The following is a 23,404-nucleotide window of genomic DNA, read 5'->3' as shown; positions in this document are numbered from 1 at the left end:
AGTTGCTGGTACACACAGATAACTCCTGTGCTTCGAAGACTAATCACAAAAGTTAGTGGTAAACATTTCCCAACTGCACAAGTGGATTCCGTAATTGTATACTCTATACAATTGCTTGCATCCGGGCACAGTGTTTGTTGTTTACCTCAGAAATAAAAATAATTAAAGAGCAGAGAACAAGAAAAAGCCCATGCAAGACCCAGTTAAGAATAAATAATATTTCCCCAAATATCTTTTCTCTAAGATAATTAGCAGAAATTAAAACTATAAAAAAAATAGTGACAGATCCGATGACAGCAACATTTCATCTTCTCCTCACCAAGTTACTCTGGCAGAGAGCTCAAGACACAGTATCCATTCCCTTTGTCTTGTACTTGCCCCAAAACTAAAATTCTGTTCTATATTTACATTTTTTCTTATTGAACTGGAGTAACTTTTGCCTGCTGTGTGGTAAGTTTCAGCAGCTTTGAATGAATGTGACCATGGGAAAAGCTATCCATCATTTTCATGAGCCGTCCACTTCCTAGTCAGCTCTGCAACATGTGACTGCGAAGCTGTTGTTACTTTTGTTATTGGCTTCCATGACAAGCTGACCTTTAATATGACTAGGTCGGTCTCCTGTGGAGACAGAATTCACAACCTTCTGGGGCTTATGCACTCTGGAAGGCCATATTTATTATCTTCCGGATAGGGCCTTAAATATGGTACAGAAATATTACTGCATTTTATTATTTAACTACGCATGTCCATAACACACTAGGTGCTTTCCAAGCTGCGGACATTAAGAATTACTTTGACTGTGTAAGTTACATCACACTTTACAAAATATATTTATCCAACAACTCCATAGTTTCCAAAGTGCTACTGCTAATACAACTGCAGATTCAAATTGTGTCTTTTTTTTCCAAATTGATAGCAATTACAGATTAAAAGAACACTAAGCATTTTTGCCTTACAGAAAAGAAAGAAGAGGAGTAAGCGGCATGATAAAGCCATTCATCATAGTCAGTTAAAAAGCGGTAAAGCTCATGTCAAGCATGGATTCCGCAAAAGATTTCATGGTCAATTAAGTAAATACAGGTATAAAATGGACCTAGTGTTGAAGATCACAAAGCCAATTACTGATAATGTTTAATTTCACTTCCCTAAATCCCCAAAGTGATTTTTTTCCTCACAGGTTTAAAATGACCACAGGAAATAGAGAAGCATCATTCCAGATCACTCTAAGAGACTTTAGAAGGTTTTATGAAGAAAAACCAATTATATACATAAATATATACATATATGCATACACACAAATATATATACACTCATAAATATATGCACTCCCCCAATTATTTATGTGTGTGATATTTATAATGTAATTAATTCTGAACTAAAGCTAAGAATAAGGACGAGCTAATTGGTTTTTCGTCACAAAGTGCATTAAAGCTTCTAACATTGATTTGGAAATACACCTCTCTATTTCCTGTGGACATTGTAAACCTTTGAGGAAAAAAATCTGTTCCATATTTAAAAAAATATGCTGTCTTAATCAAGTATTTCTTATGATATTCACCATGGACATAACTATTTTTAATAGCTTTTTTTCCTTCAAATTGAAATACAAATTTCAGGTGTATGGTTGGTTGTTTGCATTTATGCAAGATTGGATTTATATTACAGAAAACCTGCTGACTGCTATTATATACAATGACTTTCTTTCCTATCATTTTTGCAAGTCTGTATTAAAACTAGAATGGCATTAAATGAGCCTTTTATACTTTAAATATTCAAGAGTTTTATATTCAAAATTTCTTCTGGTGCTGTCAAACTAGTGTGCCTGTAGGCAAGGTAAGATCAAGTTAGGCTCTCAAAGGTAGAATTAAATTTTATCAGGGCATTCATCATAATATACAGTTTGCTTAAAATGCAAATAAAAAGTATGTGGATTCAGAGACTAAAGGCTTTTCAGATAGTGTGTAAAAATCCAAGGGATGGGCTTTTATGGAATAGATGTTCTTTAAATTTACATTTCCTTCATTTTAATGAAAACACAGAATAAACAAATTGTGATGGACATGCTTAAAATGTTCATTTTTTACTTTGAATCTATTTCTTCTGTAGAGTTTCTTATTGCAGCTCTTTATTTAAGAAGAATAAAAACAAGACAAAAGAGATGATGAAATATATTAAGGAACAATTACCTCAGCCATTTTTGAAAGTTCAGTCCAGTCATCCTTGTTGTAGCTGCACATGATACTGGCAATTACAATCTGAAAAGAAAATACATAAAATAATTTGTAAGCTGCTGCATAGGGGAATTATACTTACTATGTATAGTATAGTGACACAGAATCCTGTTGTACTTCCAACCAGTAACTATTATAGCACTGTATCTGCACACTGAAGGCAAAAAAGATCCACAGATTATCAATGTTTTCAGTATTAAAAAACAATTATTCAGCAAAGCTGGCAATACTACACAACCTCAATTGTCATCAACATATAGAGTCCAATTCTGCTCCCAAACAGTCAATTAGAACAGGAGTAGGCCTAGGCACGGTATCTAACAAGTGCATTACCAAACCTAGCTGTTTACTGGGGACAAAACTGTAATTTTAATAATTTATTACTATTTACTATATCAACAGTATTGTAGGCACTTTACAGATAGATAAGAAGACATGTCTCTGTTCCAAAGAGTTAACAATCTAGATTGGCAGCACAGAAATACAAAACTCTCATTGATGTTAATGAAGCTAGGATTTGACCTGCGGGGAAAAGGGGGAATGCAACACTGACATTCACTATACATCTGAGTAGCTCCACCAAATATATTTTTTTAAAATGTCCGAATCTTCTAATCTCCAGTTTAATCCCTCCACTAGGGGAAGAGAGGGGATAGCAGGCCATTTGGAGCAAGTTTGTTTTAATGAGGGGATGGCAGTAGGAAACAGAGTTACTCATGCATAAAGTTACAAAAAGGGTTAAGTCTTTGCAGGATTGGGGTCTAATTTATTGTTCACGTTCACCTCCTGGCAATTTTCAGTGCTACTGTTTCCAGGTTTCTCCCTCTAAGATTATTCATATTCTTTTCCCTGAAGATTCAGCTTTCATTTTTCCAAGCTGAATTTCATTTGTTATTTTCTGGCCATTGTTGCAGTCTCTCAAGGTCTTTGTCTGTTATTACTCTTACCTCCCTGTTGTTCTCTACACCTCTCAGTTTTTGTATCTGTGAATGTAATTAAGTGCTGATTATCTCGGCTTCCAGTTCATTAAAGGTTTTAAATAAAACTGGACCTAACATGTCATCGCTGTTACTCTGGCTAGATACCTCTCTGCAACTCAACACATTGTTAGTATGGGCCTTCAACCAATTTCCAATTTATGTGACGGTATCCAGTGAACTGAGACTAGAAGACAGCATCTGCCCTGGACTGCCAGACCTTAGGAGACTCCATCATATACTTTGAGGAACATCAGAAGAATGAGGGTGTCATATTTTCTGCTGGCATAAATCACTGAAGTCAACGGAGTTACACCAGCAAACAATTTAGCCCAAGAGATCCTAGCGAGGGCAGAAATAAAGGAAGAGGTTAAGAAGGAAAAAAATAGAATTGAAGGGATGTCCCTAGCCTTCTGGCAAACAGAGGCTAGGGACACCATCCTGGCCCATCCTGGCTCACAGTCATGGATGGAACAATCCTCCATGAATTTACCTAGTTCCCTCTGGGCAAATGTGATGGTTGGAAAACATGTGGAGGATGAGATATATTTAAGCTCTCCAGGGAAGCAGACGAAAAGGGCAGGAGAAATGATGAGCATGGTTCCAGGGAAAATAAAAGGAGTTGCCCAAAGAGCAATTTACCAGCCAAAAGCAGTTTCATGCTTTTATAAAAAGAAATGTGAAATATAAATCTCTCTTTTTCTTCAATAAAAATGAAAAATTGCATTGTTCTAAAGAGTTGTTTTGAGTTTTTTTCTTTTTTCTTGGCAAAATAAAAGATTTTGAAGTACTATATTTCTCCTATTAATATATTTAATGTATATACCTTTAGTTATATACCTACTAGCATAAATATAAAAAACAAATAAATTCTTGATTAAACATGCGCAGTCACTGTTGGTGTTTGTGGGGTTTTACTGCACCCCTTAAAGTATATGAGAAATAATATGTCAATTCTGTTAATGACACTTCTTTATAACACATTTTTTTTTTAAAAAAAAAACCTTTTTATTGTTACAGGACAGGAAGTTCTATGGCCTGTATTATTCCGGAGATTAGACTAGGTGATCACAATTGTCCTTTCTGGTATTGAAATCTATGAACTCTATTTCATAAGCATTTAAGTTATCTTGGAATACTCAAGATGACGTAAGTGCTTATAAAACAAACATCAACAATAACAAATACTTTTTAACAACACAGTTTTTTGTATTAAATATCCAGGAGCATCAAAAGTTGAAGCTCATTGTGTTTCATACTTCATTATCAAAACTCAGTTTAGGAAAGTATGTATATATTCAGAAATTGAAGGGTAAAGAACTATATAAAATGCTGCACTGGCTGGATGCTGCCCAAGAACCCATGACTAAGACAAAAAGATACCCTGACAACATGAGTCAGAGTCTGAAGTACATTGGAAATCTAGGAAACAATTCAAGTTCAACTTAAACCTTTATTTTTTTAGCAGGAAAAAGCTATAGAGCAAAAAAGGTGAATAAGTATAATTATAAGTAGATTAATTAGATTTCCTCAAGTGTTATTAATGAAGTTTGAAAATTCTACTGGGAGTATGTGAAGGAGGAGGAACAAAATATGTGGTGTTTCAAGGAGCTGTTAATTAAGAAAACATAGGATCATAGAAGACTAGGGTTGGAAGAGACCTCCGGAGGTCATCTAGTCCAACCCCCTGCTCAAAGCAGGAGCAACCCCAACTAAATCATCCCAGCCAGGGCTTTGTCAAGCTGGGCCTTAAAAACCTCTAAGGATGAAGATTCCATCACCTCCCTAGGTAACCCATTCCAGTGTTTCACCACCCTCCTAGTGAAATAGTTTTTCTTAATATCCAGCCTAGACCTCCCCCACTGCAACTTGAGACCATTGCTCCTTGTTCTGTCATCTGCCACCACTGAGAACACCCGAGCTCCATCCTCTTTGGAACACGCCTTCAGGTAGTTGAAGGCTGCTATCAAATCCCCCCTCACTTTCTCTTCTGCAGACTAAATAAGCCCAGTTCCCTCAGCCTCTCCTTGTAAGTCATGTGCCCCAGCCCCCTAATCATTTTCATTGCCCTCCACTGGACTCTCTCCAATTTGTCCACATCCTCTCGGGGGGGGGCCCACAAAACTGGACGCAGTATTCCAGATGTGGCCTAACCGGTGCCAAATAGAGGTAACATGTTTATTAAATATTGATTAATGTTAGTATTCACACTTAAAATTAGGCATGTATCTGTGTCTAACATAGTGGATCATGGTAACAATAATATAGTTGAAAGCAGAAATTGCATTTCTACTGTAAATGTTCATGTGAAAAATATAATAAGAAAGTTTGAAAAATAGTATTCTTGTTTTATTCTCTCTTTTTCCTAATGTTCTCTTACAACTTGAAATTAAAACTGATTTTCCTATTTCAAACCCAATCCTCCACTTTTGTAAACAGTCCTTACTCAAGGGACTACTCCCTCAGATGAGACTGGGACAAATAATACAAGAGCTACTCTTGTAGGTAATGATTTATCCTTTTTCATTTGATAAATATTGCTTTCTCTGCATTTCTAATGGTGCTCAGTTTTGTTTACATCTTTCTTTCATTCAACAGCATCAATGATACTAGTGCAGCTCTGGGAACAGGGTTCATTATTTAACTTGTGTTCCTTCTACGAGCTCTTTCACCAAAAAGCCTCTGTAGTTAGGCTAATTTCACTTGATATCAATAACAAAATCATGTTTTAATAGCCAGGTAGGGCACTTTGATGATGTCAGAGGCATGTATTAATGCCTAACAACACAGGGCTGGGAATTTATCAAGAAAATGCAGAGCAAAACCCATACACTTATTATATGCAATGGATGGAAAATAAGGGAAGCAAAAAAGACAAAGGATAAAAATCATTCCCTTCATTTTTTAGCATAAAATAATATACCCATTAATTGCAAATTTCTTGATCCTCTCCCACCTGTTATAGCACTCCATAGACTACTGGCCTCTAAAATGTCAGTTTGAAAAAGTATATGAACCTACAGAGCAATTTCCCACAAACATATCCTTAGAATTTAAGTATCCAATGACATTTTTCAATAAATTTGTAAAGGCAGAGTGATGTGCACCCGAGACCTTGTCTCCCAAGGATCAACTCAGAATGAATTTTTATATTTGACTCCTGTCAGGAGTCCAGAAAAAGAGATTTTATAATAGAAATACAGAGAAAACTTTAATTATGATTACACTGGTCTACAATTTTTGAGAAGTCGTCTGCTTCAGAGATAAAATGTGATATTTTTATGTGCTGAATTCAAATATGACAATTAAAACAACTGATGGGCTACTGTTTCTAAGATATTTAAGTTTTTACATTTTATGTCTATGTATATTGTGTAGATAGTAGAGTTTTAATCATAAATTGTAAACCCTAGGTCTTTTCATGTGTTTATGGTTGCTTTACATGATAATATTTCACCTGTCCTGTTTATGTAACACTTTAAAAATCAGCAAAAGGGTTATATAAATAAAATTTATTATGAAACAAAAGGCAAAAAACTATTCTGTACGTAGTTTAGTCCTATTCAGTGTCTACTCGGCGCTTCTTGGCTTGTCTCTTGTATTCATTAAATGGAGCATCTCTTGTCACTGTCCAGCAATAGTCTGCAAGCACTGATGGGCTCCATTTGCCCTGATAGCCTGCCAGGAGATTCCACTGATGTAGTCTGGAGCCCAACAGCTCTGCCTTACTCTTGGGTAGTTCCAAATCCCTGACAAGGTATCATAACCTATAGTCCCAGATTTGGACCTTAGCGTCCAAAATATGGGGGTTAGCATGAAAACCTTCAAGCTTAGTTACCAGCTTGGACCTGGTAAAGCTGCCACCACCCAAAAAATTAGTGTTTTGGGGCACTCTGGTCCCCCAAAAAACCTTCCCTGGGGACCCCAAGACCCAAATTCCTTGAGTCTCACAACAAAGGGGAATAAACCATTTCCCTTCCCTTCTCCCTTCCAGGTATTCCCTCCCTGGGTTCCTGGAGAGATAAACAGAAGCAAACTCCGTGAATCTAAACAGAGGAATTCCACCCTTCCCGTTTCCAGCCTTGGAAAACAGAAGTACCGAGAGCTAATCTCTCTTCCCCCCTCACCCAGAGGGAATGCAAAGTCAGGCTAGTAAATCTAACACACACAGATTTCCCCCTGACTTCTTCCTCTCACCAATTCCCTGGTGAGCACAGACTCAATTCCCTGCAGTTCCCCACTAAAGAAAAACTCCAACAGGTCTTAAAAAGAAAGCTTTATGTAAAAAGAAAGAAAAATACATAAAAATGGTCTCTCTGTATTAAGGTGACAAATACAGGGTCAATTGCTTAAAAGGAATATGAATAAACAGCCTTATTCATAAAGAATACAATTCAAAACACTCCAGCAACTATACACATGTAACTACAAACACAAACCTATCTTTTTGTACTTACAACTGGGAAACAGAAGATTAGAAAGCAGGAAATAGAGAAATCCTTCCTATAGCCGAGAGAGAGATAGGCACAAGACAAAGAACAAAGGACTCACACACAAACTTCCCTCCACCCGGATTTGAAAAAGTCTTGTTTCCTGATTGGTCCTCTGGTCAGGTGTTTCAGATTACTTCTTTCCAGATGAAAGAGACGTTAACCCTTAGCTATCTGTTTATGACACAAGGTCATTCAGTTCACCTTGTGTTATGAGGTGTGGTTCAGAGGAGGAGGATGGGAGAAAATGTGGGTCCTGTGACATTGATGGTTCAGGACCAGAAGTTTCATCCTCTTCCTCATCTGACTCAAGTGAGAATGATTTTGGTGCATCAGGAACCGGCAGTCCTTCTCCGTGGGGTACTGGGCGTATAGCTGATGGAATGTTTGGATAATGCACAGTCTACTTTTTTTTCTTTGACACTGTCATAAACAGATAAACAGAATTGGTGGGAGGAAGAAATCAGGGGGAGATCTGTGTGTGTTGGATTTGCTAGCCTGATTTTGCATTCCCTCTGGGTGAAGAGGAAAGTGCTTTTGTTTCCAGGACTGGGAACGGAGAGGGGGAGTCACCCTGTTTGGATTCACAGAGCTTGTGTCTGTGTATCTCTCCAGGAGCACCTGGAGGGGGGAAGGGAAAAAGGATTATTTCCCTTTGTTGTGAGACTCAAGGGATTTGGGTCTTGGGATCCCCAGGGAAGGTTTTTCAGGGGGACCAGAGTGCCCCAAAACACTCTAATTTTTTGGGTGGTGGCAGCAAGTACCAGGTCCAAGCTGGTAACTAAGCTTGGAGGTTTTCATGCTAATCCCCATATTTTGGACGCTAAGGTCCAAATCTGGGACTAAAGGTATGATATGAGTGGCAGCGGTTACGGGACAGACAAAATCCAGAAGCCAGTAGGAATATTATTTTTTCTCTTCTCTGCTAAGGGCTTTTTAGCAGAGAGAAACAGTTTGGGTTTAAAAGAGAATTTTTTTTTCTGCGCTCTCTGGCAGTTTGTGGCTTGCATGTTAAGCAAGAAGCCATTACCAGACTGTTAAGGGTCTTTTGTCACACAATAGCCCTCCCATTAGGAGGCAAGTACCAGCACTATATACATGCAAATAAAGTGGTTTTTCTGGTTTCCTTTCATTGAACATTAGCTAGAGAGAGAAAGGGAAAAAAGCATTGTTGCTAGGCGGACCCCAGGAGGCAACCGAGCCTGCAGTTCATAAGACAAACACTGGAGGGCACCCCAACACAAGAAAACAGGAACCATGACTTCTAAGGAAAAAATTGAGGCCGAAAAACAATTCAGAGAAGCTGAACACAGGCAACAACTGGAAATAAAACAAAAAAAGATGGAACTGAGAGAAAGAGAAGAACAGATCAGAAAGGCAGCCTACCAAAGAGAACAGGCAGCCAAAGAGGTGGCCCACAGAAGAAAACTAGAAGAAGAAGAGGCGGCCCACCGCCGAGACATGGAAAAACAACAAAAAGAAAATGAAGAGAAGGAAAAACAGAGAAAACATGAACTGGACTTGGCGCAAGCTGGGCTGCATGTGCCAGCCAACCCTAACAACCCGGCACCAATTATTGCTCCACAGCACAGGAAATTTCCCACCTACAAGGCAGGTGATGACACCGAGGCCTTCTTGGAAAATTTTGAAAGAGCCTGTCTTGGGTACAGCATCCCCGAAGACCAGTACATGGTAGAATTGAGGTCACAGCTCAGTGGACCTTTAGCAGAGGTGGCAGCTGAAAAAGGCCTGGTATGACAGACATGCCAGAGAACGTTCCTTCAAGGTAGGAGACCAGGTTATGGTCTTGAAGGCGCAACAGGCCCATAAGATGGAAGCATCATGGGAAGGGCCATTCACGGTCCAAGAGCGCCTGGGAACGGTGAACTACCTCATAGCATTTCCCAATTCCTCACTAAAACCTAGAGTTTACCATGTTAATTCTCTCAAGCCTTTCTATTCCAGAGACTTACAGGTTTGTCAATTTACAGTCCAGGGAGATGATGCTGAGTGGCCTGACGGTGTCTACTACGACGGGAAAAAAGACGGTGGCGTGGAAGAGGTGAACCTCTCAACCACCCTGGAACGTCTGCAGCGGCGACAAATCAAGGAGCTGTGCACTAGCTTCGCCCCATTGTTCTCAGCCACCCCAGGACGGACTGAACGGGCATACCACTCCATTGACACAGGTAATGCTCACCCAATCAGAACCCCACCCTACCGGGTGTCTCCTCATGCCCAAGCTGCTATAGAACGGGAGATCCAGAACATGCTACAGATGGGTATAATCCGCCCATCTACCAGTGCATGGGCATCTCCAGTGGTTCTGGTACCCAAACCACATGGGGAAATACGCTTTTGCGTGGACTACTGTAAGCTAAATGCGGTAACTCGTCCGGACAACTATCCAATGCCACGCACCGATGAGCTATTGGAAAAGTTGGGACGTGCTCAGTTCATCTCTACAATAGACTTAACCAAGGGGTACTGGCAAGTACCGCTAGATGAACCTGCCAAGGAGAGGTCAGCATTCGTCACCCATGCGGGGGTGTATGAATTCAATGTCCTTCCTTTCAGCCTTCGAAATGCACCCGCCACCTTCCAGAGGCTGGTAGATGGTCTACTAGCTGAACTGGGAGAATTTGCAGTTGCCTACCTCGATGATGTGGCCATTTATTCAGACTCCTGGCCCGAACACCTACTACACCTGGAAAAGGTCTTTGAGCGCATCAGGCAGGCCGGACTAACTGTTAAGGCCAAAAAGTGTCAAATAGGCCAAAACAGAGTGACTTACCTGGGGCACCAGGTGGGTCGAGGAACCATAAACCCCCTACAGGCCAAGGTGGATGCTATCCAAAAGTGGCCTGTCCCAAGGTCAAAGAAACAGGTCCAATCCTTCTTAGGCTTGGCCGGATACTACAGGCGATATGTACCACACTACAGCCAAATCGCTGCCCCACTGACCGACCTGACCAAAAAGACCCAGCCAAATGCAGTTAAGTGAACTGATGAGTGTCAAAAGGCCTTTACCCAACTTAAGGCAACGCTCATGTCTGACCCTGTGCTCAGGGCCCCGGATTTTGACAAACCATTCCTAGTAACCATGGATGCATCTGAGCGTGGTATAGGAGCAGTGCTCATGCAGGAAGCAACAGATCACAACTTCCATCCTGTCGTGTTTCTCAGCAAAAAACTGTCTGAGAGGGAAAGTCACTGGTCAGTCAGTGAAAAGGAATGCTATGCCATTGTGTACGCCCTGGAAAAGCTACGCCCATATGTTTGGGGACGGCGGTTCCAACTACAAACTGACCATGTTGCACTAAAGTGGCTTCATACTGCCAAGGGGAACAACAAGAAACTTCTTCGTTGGAGTTTAGCTCTCCAAGATTTTGATTTTGAAATTCAACACATCACAGGAGCTTCTAACAAAGTTGCTGATGCACTCTCCCGTGAGAGTTTCCCAGAATTCAGTAGTTAAAAGTGTTCTTAAAATGTAGAAGTCTGTTAGTTATATACTTAGTAGTATATGTAAAGGTCAATGTGTTGTAGTAATCTGTTTATTTTAAAGTTCTAGAAGGAAATCGCCGCCAGTGAGCTTCCCCACTGTCTGCAATTTGGGGGGCGTGTCATAAACAGATAGCTAAGGGTTAATGTCTCTTTCACCTGAAGCACCTGACCAGAGGACCAATCAGAAAACCGGATTTTTTCAACTTTGGGTGGAGGGAATTTTGTGTCTGAGGTCTTTGTTTTCTGTCTGCCTGCTTTCTCTGAGCTTTGGAGAAGTAGTTTCTGCTTTCTAATCTTCTGTTTCTAAGTGTAAAGACAAAGAGATCAGATAGTAAGTTATATGGTTTCTTTTCTTTGGTATTTGCATGAATATAAGTGCTGGAGTGCTTTGATTTGTATTCTTTTTAAATAAGGCTGTTTATTCATATTTCTTTTAAGCAATTAACCCTGTATTTGTCACCTTAAACAGAGAGACCATTTGTATGTATTTTTCTTTCTTTTTTATATAAAGCTTTCTTTTTTAAAACCTGTTAAAGTTTCTTTACTGGGAAATTTCAGGGAAATTGAGTCTGTACTCACCAGGGAATTGGTGGGAGGAAGAAATCAGGGGGAGATCTGTGTGTGTTGGATTTGCTAGCCTGATTTTGCATTCCCTCTGGGTGAAGAGGAAAGTGCTTTTGTTTCCAGGACTGGGAACGGAGAGGGGGAGTCACCCTGTTTGGATTCACAGAGCTTGTGTCTGTGTATCTCTCCAGGAGCACCTGGAGGGGGGAAGGGAAAAAGGATTATTTCCCTTTGTTGTGAGACTCAAGGGATTTGGGTCTTGGGGTCCCCAGGGAAGGTTTTTCAGGGGGACCAGAGTGCCCCAAAACACTCTAATTTTTTGGGTGGTGGCAGCAAGTACCAGGTCCAAGCTGGTAACTAAGCTTGGAGGTTTTCATGCTAACCCCCATATTTTGGACGCTAAGGTCCAAATCTGGGACTAAAGGTATGATAGACACATCTTTCCCAACTGGAGGCACCATGCAGAAGTAACAATTGCTGGGATGATCTGTTGGCTCTCTCCAAATCATTGGCACTGCAAAAGGCATAGATTTCCTTTTCCTGTTCAACCACTGGCGAAGATTTGTTGCACAAGTGTTGCAGCATATGTGTGGGGCCCCCCTCTTGTCTTGATCTCCAATTTTGCAGCCAAAATAAAAGTGATAGGCTTTCTTAACGATAGTGGTTATCCTGTGCTTTTGTGATGCAAAAGTCACTTCACCACAAACATAGCTGAAGTTATCTGCACTGTTCACACAAGTACGAGGTATCTCTGCTCACTGTGGCTAAACAGAAATGTGTCCCTTTGCAAAATCAAACACTGACAAATAAGAGAGCACGACACTGTATGATTTCTAGAGCTGATATAGGGCAATTTGTTCAGCAGAGTGATGTAAGCTTCATTATGATTGCATCATCCATGACTTCTAGGAATAACATGATGCAATTCATATCATGTATGACGCAATACCAGCTTCAGATTGCATCATTCACTGTTTTGCCTAAAAAGCATGTACTGTCCAAACCCAGCCATAGATTTATTCATAGATCCAGTCAAAGATGTATTTTAGTCATTTCTGGTTTAAATTGAGATCCCTTCCCTTTATAACTCACTTATCCTCCGCCATTCCCAAGTCAAGGGTCGTATATACTGACCCAATAGCATATCTTGAAAACTAGAGCCAATCAACAATTTTAAGCATCATTTTTGTTCTCAGTGACCCAGAATTAGTAAAGTTGGACTACAATTATTTCAGAAGCATTTTGGCTGTAGAGAAGTGTTATATGCTCACTTTACTTACATAAGTAGTCTATTTACTGACCAATAAAGCATGCAACAAAGCTACTGCTAAAATGTAACATCTCGTAAATGAATGTGGGCTAAATTGTGGCTTTACCATAAATCCTGAATAAGGAGCAGCATGTGATTGTGCTGATTTAGAAGCAGATTAGAGAACCAGTCATGACTGTATCACAATCTGGTGCCCAGTTCTCCCCTTGGTCCAGAACAGAAGTGCCAGCCCTGTATTGGGCACAGATTACTTTCCTCTTTGCACCAGCGAACTACACTGGCCAGAGCGTAGATGTGCATGTATGGGAGGTGAGGTGTAGCATAGCCTACTCCCCTCCCACCCATGCTGGAGCGGGGAGGAGTGGCCCCAGAGACACTTGTTTTCCCTCACACTACTCCCTGTGATATGAGTAGTCCACGCAGAGGAGTAAATGGATTCCTTACTCCCTGAGCAGGCACACAGGTCGAGTGACAATCTCTCACTGGGCTTACAATGATTAAGAAAAAGTTTGTGAACTTAAGTCAGATTGCACATTTAGAACAGGCTGCATTAGGGACAGGACTTTCTTGATTATTCATGCAGTAAAAGGCCCGGAAAGATTTTTTTTTCTTTTGCACTATAATCTGCCATTCAGATCAGGAATTGTAAGATGAATATTAGGTTCTTTAACTACAGTACAAAAAGCTACATTTGAACAGTTCTGTAACTAATGCATTAGAATTTGTTTTACTTAAAAGGACATTGTTAAGGTACTTCATAGATTATTTTTCCTTACTGTTTATAATAACCCCCTAAAAGCTTGAAACAGAAATCTCTTTCCTTCGTAAATATTTCTTCCCTTCCCTATGCGTATGTGTCTGCATCATGAATTTTGTGATTTTGGTTTTTAATTTTTAAGTAAAAGAAACATGGAAATATTTGTCCTTTTATCCCCTAACACACAGAATTCATTATAAAGATTTTTTAAACAAAAAAAAAAAAGATTGGACCTACTTTGGGTCTGCCCATCTTGACCACTTCTATTTAAAAATAGGCCATTTTAAAGCTTTATCTGGAGTATTCAAAAGGTATAGATTAGTTCACACAATTTGTCCAGTTACTCTTCTGGAAGGAAGAGGGGAAGCCTCAGTAGATTCAAAGGTTCTGACAGGTCTTTAGATAGTTGGATTTTAAGATTAACATTCCTATATTCAATACAGTAGCTATCTCTGACAGATCCCAGTCCTATCTATCTTCAATAATCATACTTATGATTCTCCCTCCGCTAGCCCTATCCCTTTCTCTTCCTAGGCTATTCTCCCCATACTCAAAAAACAACAGCCACCCTACCCATAATTGATTTTTCTTCATTCTCTTCCCTCTTTATCTCTAGGATTATCCTCAATTAACCTGAGTGTTATGAAAGTCCTGCACCAAGTTCCATTTAAAAACTGCTGCAAGCTTTAACCTGTGCTATCACTCCATTCTCTGCACCAAACAGTGCATTCTGAAGTACTTCTGAAAATCTCCATGAACAGAAAGAAACTGTTGGTATTTTCACTTTGAGAAATTTCTACTAAGGCTATAAAACTAGGAAGGAGCTACAGGGAGGTAGAAGGATTAGCTTTGTAACAGTTGCCTATTTGAAAAGAAGAGTTCACTAACTTGACTAAGATATGGAAGAGGAAGAATGGCTCGATGGGCAGGGAAAACAGATTGGTAGACAGAAAAAGTGTGTAATGTATATATGAGATTATTCTGAGTTTATCTAAACTTCAGAAATGAATAGCATTTGGTTTTGATAAATAGGAAGAGCACAGTCCTGGAAAGTTGCCATTAGTTCCAAACCATTTTGCCCATCCTAAACCAAAAAAACATAGCTTAGACCCTAGACTGGTTTGGTCTGGAGAAATTGAGCCCAACTGCTCCCAAAGAGAACTCCTTCATTTCAAAGAATCTACCCTGTAAGAAGAAGAACAGACAAACTGCATGAATAGGCTTTGTAAATTATTAACAAAAATCACAGGTTGGGGTGATTTTTCAGAAAGCAGTGGGAAAATGGAGTGATGTTCATCACCCATGAAGGCTTGGTAAAACAGGGCAAACTGTTATCAACTGGATCTTAATCTGAAAGCGAAATTCACCACTATACAGAGGCCAGAACAAGGGCTATGTGGCACTCAAACCTAACCTTTGTCCTGTTTCACCCAGACACAGTATGCGTTCCCATTCCCATCTAGCACATTTCAAGAAAGCACTTACAAATGCAGCAGGATGATGGCTGTTCAGTGAAAATAGTTTACCACATGCTATATTTTTCAGTTATTACAAGCAAATGCCTCAGTCCTTACTTAAAAACCAAAAAAGGCCAACCAAAGTTTGTTGTAACTTTGTATCAGATAAAAGAATGAATGCACACTGCAGGCCACAGGCCATATTCTGCCCTATTTTGTGGCACTCCAGTGGTATAAAGTGGTAGTAAAGGGGGCAGGTTCCTTTAGTTGTATAGAACTGATGTAATGACTTTATGCTAGCCTACCTCTACACCCTCAAGTCTAGGAAGCATGTCAGGAGCCGTTCTTTGCCAGAGTAATGACTCATGGAGGGCCACTACAAGCTAGTGCAACTCAAAACATTCCTCAGTTGCTCTAAGTTTCACCAAGCACCAGTGTCAGAATTGCGGCAGTGAAAAGGTGCTGTAGTGATGTGGCTAGAGCAGTGCCTCCTTGTGGACTTTCCAGATGCCCTGATGAGATCATAGGGGGAGGAGAGGAGAGAAGTCGTCTCCATCTCCAGTGCCCATTGCGGTGGGCCCTGGTCCACCAGCTAATTGTCCCTTCAGTCCTACTCTCTTCTGCAGGGCTGGAGGGGCTTAGCCCTGAAATTCTCTAAAACAAAAAGCAAACCCAACCAATACTGGGCCTCCCACCAGTCTTCCTATGAGGCATCCCTGTCCTTTTCTTTGGGCTCAGTTCCTAAACAGTCTCTTACTTGTGTGTCACTTGCTTCTTGGGGGTCTAACTGCTCCTCTCCAGTGGATGTTCCAGGTAGCAGGCCCATATCTCCACAACTTGGCGAGCAAAGCTCCCTTTAGGCAAAGATGCAGAGCTCTAGCTTCCTTCCTGGATAGTCAGCTCTGAACTTAGCTAGGCTCTCTCCTTTTATTCCCCCCTCCAGGCTTGGCACTGGCTGCAGGCATACCAGTGGTGGGGCTAGCTGGGCCCACAGGCCCTCCTTAACACCTTCTCTGCTGGCGTGGGGCCTCTCTGCCCCATCACAGGTGTCTTAAAACCATTTTCCCCCTATGAATTTGGCCCATTAAACTCAAGATTTTTTTCCCCAAGCTGCTGTGAACTCTTCAGGTATAGCTCATCACTATCATATGTTAGCAATTTGGCAAATTTGTCAGACTCTCATGCTGCTTCCTATTATGATATCTTATTTGCTCTACAGAAGCATCTAAGAATACCACTCATAGACCAGAATCCCATTGTGCTAAGTGTTGTACAAACACAGAAGAAAAAGACAGTCCCTGCCCTAAGGAGCATATGGCAAGAGACAACAAGTGAATATAGACAGACAAGTGGGGGCACAAAATGAAACAATGAGACATTAAATAAATAATTGCAGTTTCCTACTCCCAAAACATTGATTTGGCTAATTTTTTTTACTCTCCACCTTGCCTCTTCATCAGGCTCTTGGAATCCCACATGTTTCCATCTGGTGTACACAATTCTTTTGTGCACAGCTGCATGGAACCTTACAATCTGAATTACTAGTTTATACAATGAAAAAGTTTCTAAAATACATCTCAACAGAAAGAATATTCTGTTTATAATAAATATTATACACACACACACACTTAAATGTACAGTAGTGAAAAATAATCAGCACCCAAAAGATGTGTTCTTGTTCAAAACTTTTAGGAGCCAGTTAAATTGTGTTGCCTTGTAGACCTGTCCAGGTTTTTATTTTACTTTGCTTTTTCATTGCAGTTTTTGATTTGTTGCAGAACTGAAATAAAAATAAGCTTCTTATTAAAAACTACCTAGAATAGCAAATCCCATGCAATAAGAGAGTTAACAATTGTAAACCCTGTCATGTCTCTGAGAAGCAGAGGAATTATCTTGTTATCAATTTAATAATGGAACACTGAAGTAAATGATGCCATCCACTGACACCAGTAACACTCTCTCTCCTGGGAAATTCATGTCTGTAGGAACTGTCAATCTAGATGGATATGGACATATTAAACATTGTATCTTCAGTCCATAAATCTATTCTTTCTATGCTGCCTTAATAAAAAGATTCTGCATGGTGATAAAGACAAGCAATGCAGAATGTCTTGACATTACTGACCTACACTCCTCCTATTTAAGAAAAATCTTTCAGAGAGTGGATATTAAATAATTTAACAATCTCTAATTTTCCTTGTTTTTCCTCATATCTTGTATTTAAAATATCTTCAAGAGATTTTATGTCAATAAAGACTGAATAATTACATGAAGATGCAAATAGTGACTAATGCTGTATTTTATTATCCAGCTGTCTTTGTTTAGAAAGCTAGCCGCTTATATTCCTATCTTTGCTTTATATCTTTTCCACCGATTTTTCAAACTAAAGTGGAAATAATATACAGTACATCTAAACACAAAGAAACAAACACACAAAAACTCACACACAGGGGCGGGGAGGGGGATATTTCAAAGAACAAAAATGGCCACATCTGAGGCTAAACTGAAATGTTTTTTCTCAAAGCAGGAAAAAATTGATCCTGTGACAATGTTCAGTTATGATGACTCCAGTTCTGTTACATCAAATGACAGATGTAGATTTAATCAGATTACTGATGGATGTCGATGAGGTAGACTGGGATATAACTCCAAATGAAGGCACATAGTCGCTAAGATCCAATGTAAGTCCTCAGGCAAATGAAAACTGGGAGCTGGAGACAAGCCAATTTCTCAATAAAATAATAAAATGTTGTTGCTTTCGCTACAACAGGAAGCTAAGCAGACCACATCTGATGAGCTATCACCTGATATAATAGACCACTAGCTTGATTTCTAGAGATGTTCTCCTCCCACAGTTCCTCAGAGTTGTGGGAGCACTGCACAAATGAGGAAGGCCCAAATCACAAGTTCCATGTAGCGCTTATTGTAGACACGATAGTGATAGGTGCAAGTGATAGAACAATATCAGTGAATAAATCTGACAGCCACAGGAACATAGGAATCCTGTGAATTTACATGGAGAGCTGGCTGAAAAATTATACTTTTTTCCTGTGGAAAATGTTGTTGGCTGAAACACTGGAAAAAATAGTTTAAAACCCATAACATTTTCAATGAAAAAAAATTGACCATAGACTGAAAAATTAGAAGTGTTCAGCCAAAAAAAATCAGGTTTTTTAAATTAAAAATACCAAATGTTTTAGAGGAAAGAAGACATTATTCTTGAAAGATGTCCAACAAAGGCAAAATCAGTACCTGGAGAGCACACTTTAGGGAGACAGGAAATCTGTAGGTGATCAGAAAACCCAGGGTCATTATATGGGGGAGCATCAAGAGGTTCATCAGTTCAGATAAACTCCTCAAAGTCTAGAAGCTCATCTAAATCTTCTGAAACATTATCTGATGGCTGCAAACTGGCCTGGAAACTCAACAAGATCCTTGGTATTTTATATTTAGGGTAAGGATGAAAATGACAAAGGAATAACTTTTCCTTCAGTCTCTCAGCCTTTTTGGTACACAGCAAAACCAAAATACATATGTGTAATCACTTGAATATTAATGAAGGGAAAAATACACAATCTAAACAAGACTGAACCTGGGAGAGGCGTGAAGGTTTGGGTCCGACTCCATTCTTAGATAACTAGTGAATCACTGCTTGGAATTTACAGTTCCTGCAGGATGCTGCAAAGTTTGTAATACCCATGCAGGAGTACCTTCTGGGAAGCAACACTATTAAGAGGAGGCAAGGGAGGCCAGCGTATGGTCAAAAGAGCTAATGGAAAGAGATTATATCTGGTTTTACACTATTTCAGACACAAACTATAACCTGCAGCTAAAAGTTACCAACAGGGTGCTGACACTTTATTGATTCTTAAGCCACATATGGAAAGACAAAGCAGGGAAGAGGCAGCACAAGTTAGTTGGGTTTTCCCCAATACAGATTTTTTAACATCTGTTGATCAATTGATATATGGTACGTATATAGCTCCCATTTGTATCGGAGCGCCTCACTGCCTTAGCTCTTTTCCATTTTAAACTAATTTTCATTTTACAGATGGGGAACTGCGGTGCAGAAAGCCACAATGGCATGCCAAGGTTGCACAGGAAATTTACACAAGTCATTTTGAAATAAGAGAGGTGTTTTCAGTGGTAGATCCTGAACACCAGAGGCAGAGGCACTTGGAGACAGAATGAACATAATCACTTATGTTGCCATTTAAATATAGTGCATAGCTAATGGTGCAACAGTGATTTACCCTACAGAGGATATGGCACTATGTTGCCTGCTAGTCATAGCCATGGCAGGAGCAACACAGTGGCCAAACTCTTTTACTTGGAGTGCACTAGATATATTTCTTTATACCACTGCATCTCTTACTCATTCTGCCCCCCTTGCTACAGGATCTGAGCACTGATCTCTCCATTGCACTCTCCCTCTTCATATGTTCTTTTTTCCTTCTTTTCTCTCTATCATTTCTCTCTCTTCCCCCCATCCCCTTCCCAGGTTCCTATCTCTCTCTCTCAGTCTGTCTCTGTGTTCATCTTGCTCCAGTGTTCCTCTTGCTGCCTCCTCCACACACAAAGGTCTCATCTACTTTCCCCACTGTCCTCGAGCACAGCTGGTCAAACCTCTTTTTGGCAACTGAATTTTGCAAACGAATAATCCTTTTTTCACTAAATAATCCTTCGGTGAGTCTCCTCCCAACCCGGTTACTGAGTTAGTTCTACACATGCTGTTCCCCGGTGTATTCCCTCTCCTCTTCCTCCTTCCATCCCAAAGAACTTTATCCTACTCTACCCTTCTCCCTTTTATCCTCTGCTTGTCTTCACCTCCCCTGAAGTCCCATGGCAGACAGAGGTTAAAGGGGTATTTTAGAGGAGAGGGAGAAAGGAGAAACATGTCTTTATGCCCAACTTATCTTTTATTCTTCACCTTCTCCCATTACACATCACTGGAATGTTACAGCAGGGATTGGGAGGGATGCATGAGTTAGTGAATGCAAGGTTGCTTCCTCCTCTACCCAGCCACTCTCTCTTTCTCCAGGCCCTGCTCCTTGCACCGCCCTCCTCGTGACGCAGTGAAGGGACATGAAGCCCCATTGGGTGAGGAGTGACGTCAGAGACAGGAGGAAAGACTGTTCTGCCTGTCTGAAGAAAATACACCTTAACACACTTAAAACTGCCTTCACCAAATAAGGACACTCCACCAGAAAAGTAGATCACATCATGTAGTCGGCCACACAAATACCCCAAAAGAACCTGCTTCAATATAGAAATAAATCCCCTCTCATTTCACACCTCTAGTTATCACCTACTATTTCACACTGGAACCCATAGGGGGTATCAAACATCTGCAACCTATACTCAATGGGGAACCCGTCCTGAAAGAAATCTTTCCTGAAATCCCACTTCTGGCTTTCAAACAGTCCCCCAACTTCTCCAAGCTCATCAGGCAGCGTGGGAACCCCTATATCACAATTTTGTCACAGATATTTTTAGTCAAAGTCACAGACAGGTCGCGGCTTCCATGAATTTTTCTTTATTGCCTGTGACTTGTCTGTGACTTTGACTAAAAGTATCTGAGACAAAATCTTAGCCTTACTTAAAATGTGTACTAATTACTTATGCTAAACACCTTGCACCTTATGTTCCACCCTGCATTTTGCAGTGATGCAGGGAGCACCTTTCCTGGTCCTGAGGAAGAGCTCTGTGTGGCTTGAAAGCTTGTCTCTCTCACCAACTAAAGTTGGTCCAATAAATATATTACCTCTTCCACCTTGTCTGCCTGACAATAACGCGGAACAGCTGGTTCTACTGATCTGTGGACCAAATTGCAGAGGGTGAAAAGGACTTTTAGCCTTTAACCTAGCACACAAGACCATCTGATAGGCATGTTCGTTTTAAAGCTCGGTGTGGCTCAAAAGCTTGTCTCTTTCACAACAGGATCTGGTCCAATAAAAGTTACTACCTCACCCTTTTGTCTCTTCAAAGAAACTCTATTATTCAATGAAATCCATCCTGCAAAATAGGAAATCCACTGCAGGTCACACGGAATTTTAAGGCTCTAGGATGGCTTTATTCAATTTAAAAACTACAATTTTTTACCTCCCAATGCTACACATTTCCCTACCTTCAACATCTGTGCTTTTAAGTCACAGTTCAGGAAAACATGCACTGTGATGGGAGTAATCATGTACTTAAAGCTAAGCACGGGCTAAATTGCTTTGCTGAATTGAGATATAAAAGCACAAGTGAAAGTAAGCAAGACAGAACATACATAGAGCAGGTATGGCCATAGCTAATTGAATGTTAACTGTATGCACAGAAATAATAGCAGCTAAAATGGACATACTTACTTTTGATATGCTCATCATTCTGTGAAGTCAGTATTTTTTATCCTTTCACAAAGGGGTCTGATATTACAAACTCTACCACTTTGACTTCACTGAATGACAGTCCAGTGATAATATGGGAGAGTGCTCAATTTAGCTATACTAATACCATGCCATAAGCTATACTGCAATCTCCCACTGCCCTACCTCACAAACAAAATGATTCATACTATGATTTCCCACAACTTTTAAGTAATGAGAACTACAGGGAATTACAGATCCAATCACGGCATACTTTTTGTGGTCAGCAGAATTAATACCCAGCCGTAAAAAAGAAGTTCAGATTTTCTCTATTGTTGCAACTATTAGCTATGTCCCACTGCCTCAAGGTAACTAATGTGCCATTACCAGAAGGACATCGCTGTACGAAGATGATGATGAATTTTCTCAAGTCTGAAGCATGAAGGCCTGCTTTAGGTCCTGGCATACACTCGTATTTGTGATTTTTTTAGTGTCTAGTAATTGACTGCCTGCCTGTATCAGCATCAGTTTTTTGCTCTCAAGGAATCATTTTTGTAATGTTCTTTTAAAATAATTTTAGCACTTAATACTTAATGGTTTCCTCTAAGTCTTGATCAAATGGCCACACAGCAATATCAGACCCATTTTATCAGATTTCAAAAGTGGAGACAATACTGAAGAAAATTAAACATGAAAGAGGATATAAAACGATTGATGTATGAATGTGGTGGTGTCTAAGGTTCTGTGAACCTTGCAAGCTTTTTTGGATTCACAGCTTTCAAAAACCAAACCAAACCAAACCCAAGCTCAAGTTTTGCAAAAGCTTTTCTTCCTATAACTCAGGATTTTCTTCAAGAACAATTAAATTAAAAATAGTTTCCACATTAAAGAGAACCCTCTGCTTTCTGCTAGGGAGAGAAGAACTACATCCTCAAAAAGATAGGCTGGCTCAAATGGGTGAAGTGCATAAGATACACACTGGTTCTCTATTTCATCATTGAACTTTTTCTCTTTGAATTTCCTCTTCCACATTCTCTCCTAAGCGGGACAAAACCCCAGTGATTCATGTAGCATCATGTTCAAATCCCAAAATGGTAGGACTTCACTAGTTCCTTCTGAGAGATACGATCTGAAAATCCCGTGAGTGGGTAGTTTTATTTCTGCATACAGACATTCTAATTTACTTAAGTAGCTAGCTGTTATGTTTGATGACCCAAGCAGTCTTTTGGCTGCACTCCAGAAGCAAATAAGACACAAAATTAAGGACAAAGAGCTGGCAATTCCCTTCAGACAAATCTCTTCTCCCTGACTGCCAGTTCCACCCACTTCTTGTTAAACTTTTAAGGAAGCAATCCAGTGAATGCTGAGAAATCGATAATAATTTTCACTTAATATGAGATCCATTGACTGTAATCTAACTTGTTCAGAACTACCAATGTGCTATCAGACATTTTCCTAAGTGAAAATGTAGTTGTTTATGGGTCTATATTTTAGTTAGAATGAAAAATATGTGAGCCTAATCACTATCTAGTATAGGAGAGGTTTTAGCACGAACCTAGTTATTAACAGACATTCAGCCAAAAGGTATGTAAACTGAGAATATACACTAGATCAGATCCTGGGCTACTTTAGAGCAACTTTGAGCCCTTCCTTCCAAGACCAAAGCTGTCCAAAAGATGGTGTAACCAGGCACAGAAGGATTCCATCACAGCATATAGGGATCATCCAGTGCCCCACAGTCTGCTTCTCCCACACCATTCCCTTCCATGAGGCTAACACAGAGGCCGTAGATGGGATGTCC

The 23,404-nt window shown here is 40.1% G+C and overlaps 1 protein-coding gene across 2 annotated transcripts in view; it reads right to left on the bottom strand.

Annotated features, from left to right (window-relative positions):
• The window catches only part of DPYD (dihydropyrimidine dehydrogenase), a 627,421-nt gene that overhangs the window by 147,591 nt on the left and 456,426 nt on the right, over window positions 1-23,404 (bottom strand). For both annotated transcript variants that reach the window (XM_030572745.1, XM_030572746.1), the window contains one exon: window positions 2,187-2,255. In XM_030572745.1, the coding sequence (XP_030428605.1) occupies window positions 2,187-2,255 (69 nt within the window). The remainder of the gene's footprint in view (window positions 1-2,186; window positions 2,256-23,404) is intronic.

This window comes from Gopherus evgoodei, chromosome 8 (assembly GCF_007399415.2).
Source record: "Gopherus evgoodei ecotype Sinaloan lineage chromosome 8, rGopEvg1_v1.p, whole genome shotgun sequence".
NCBI classification, from domain to species: domain Eukaryota; kingdom Metazoa; phylum Chordata; order Testudines; family Testudinidae; genus Gopherus; species Gopherus evgoodei.
The sequence above is the reverse complement of the archived record's forward strand: the minus strand, read 5'-3'. Positions and strand labels throughout refer to the sequence as shown.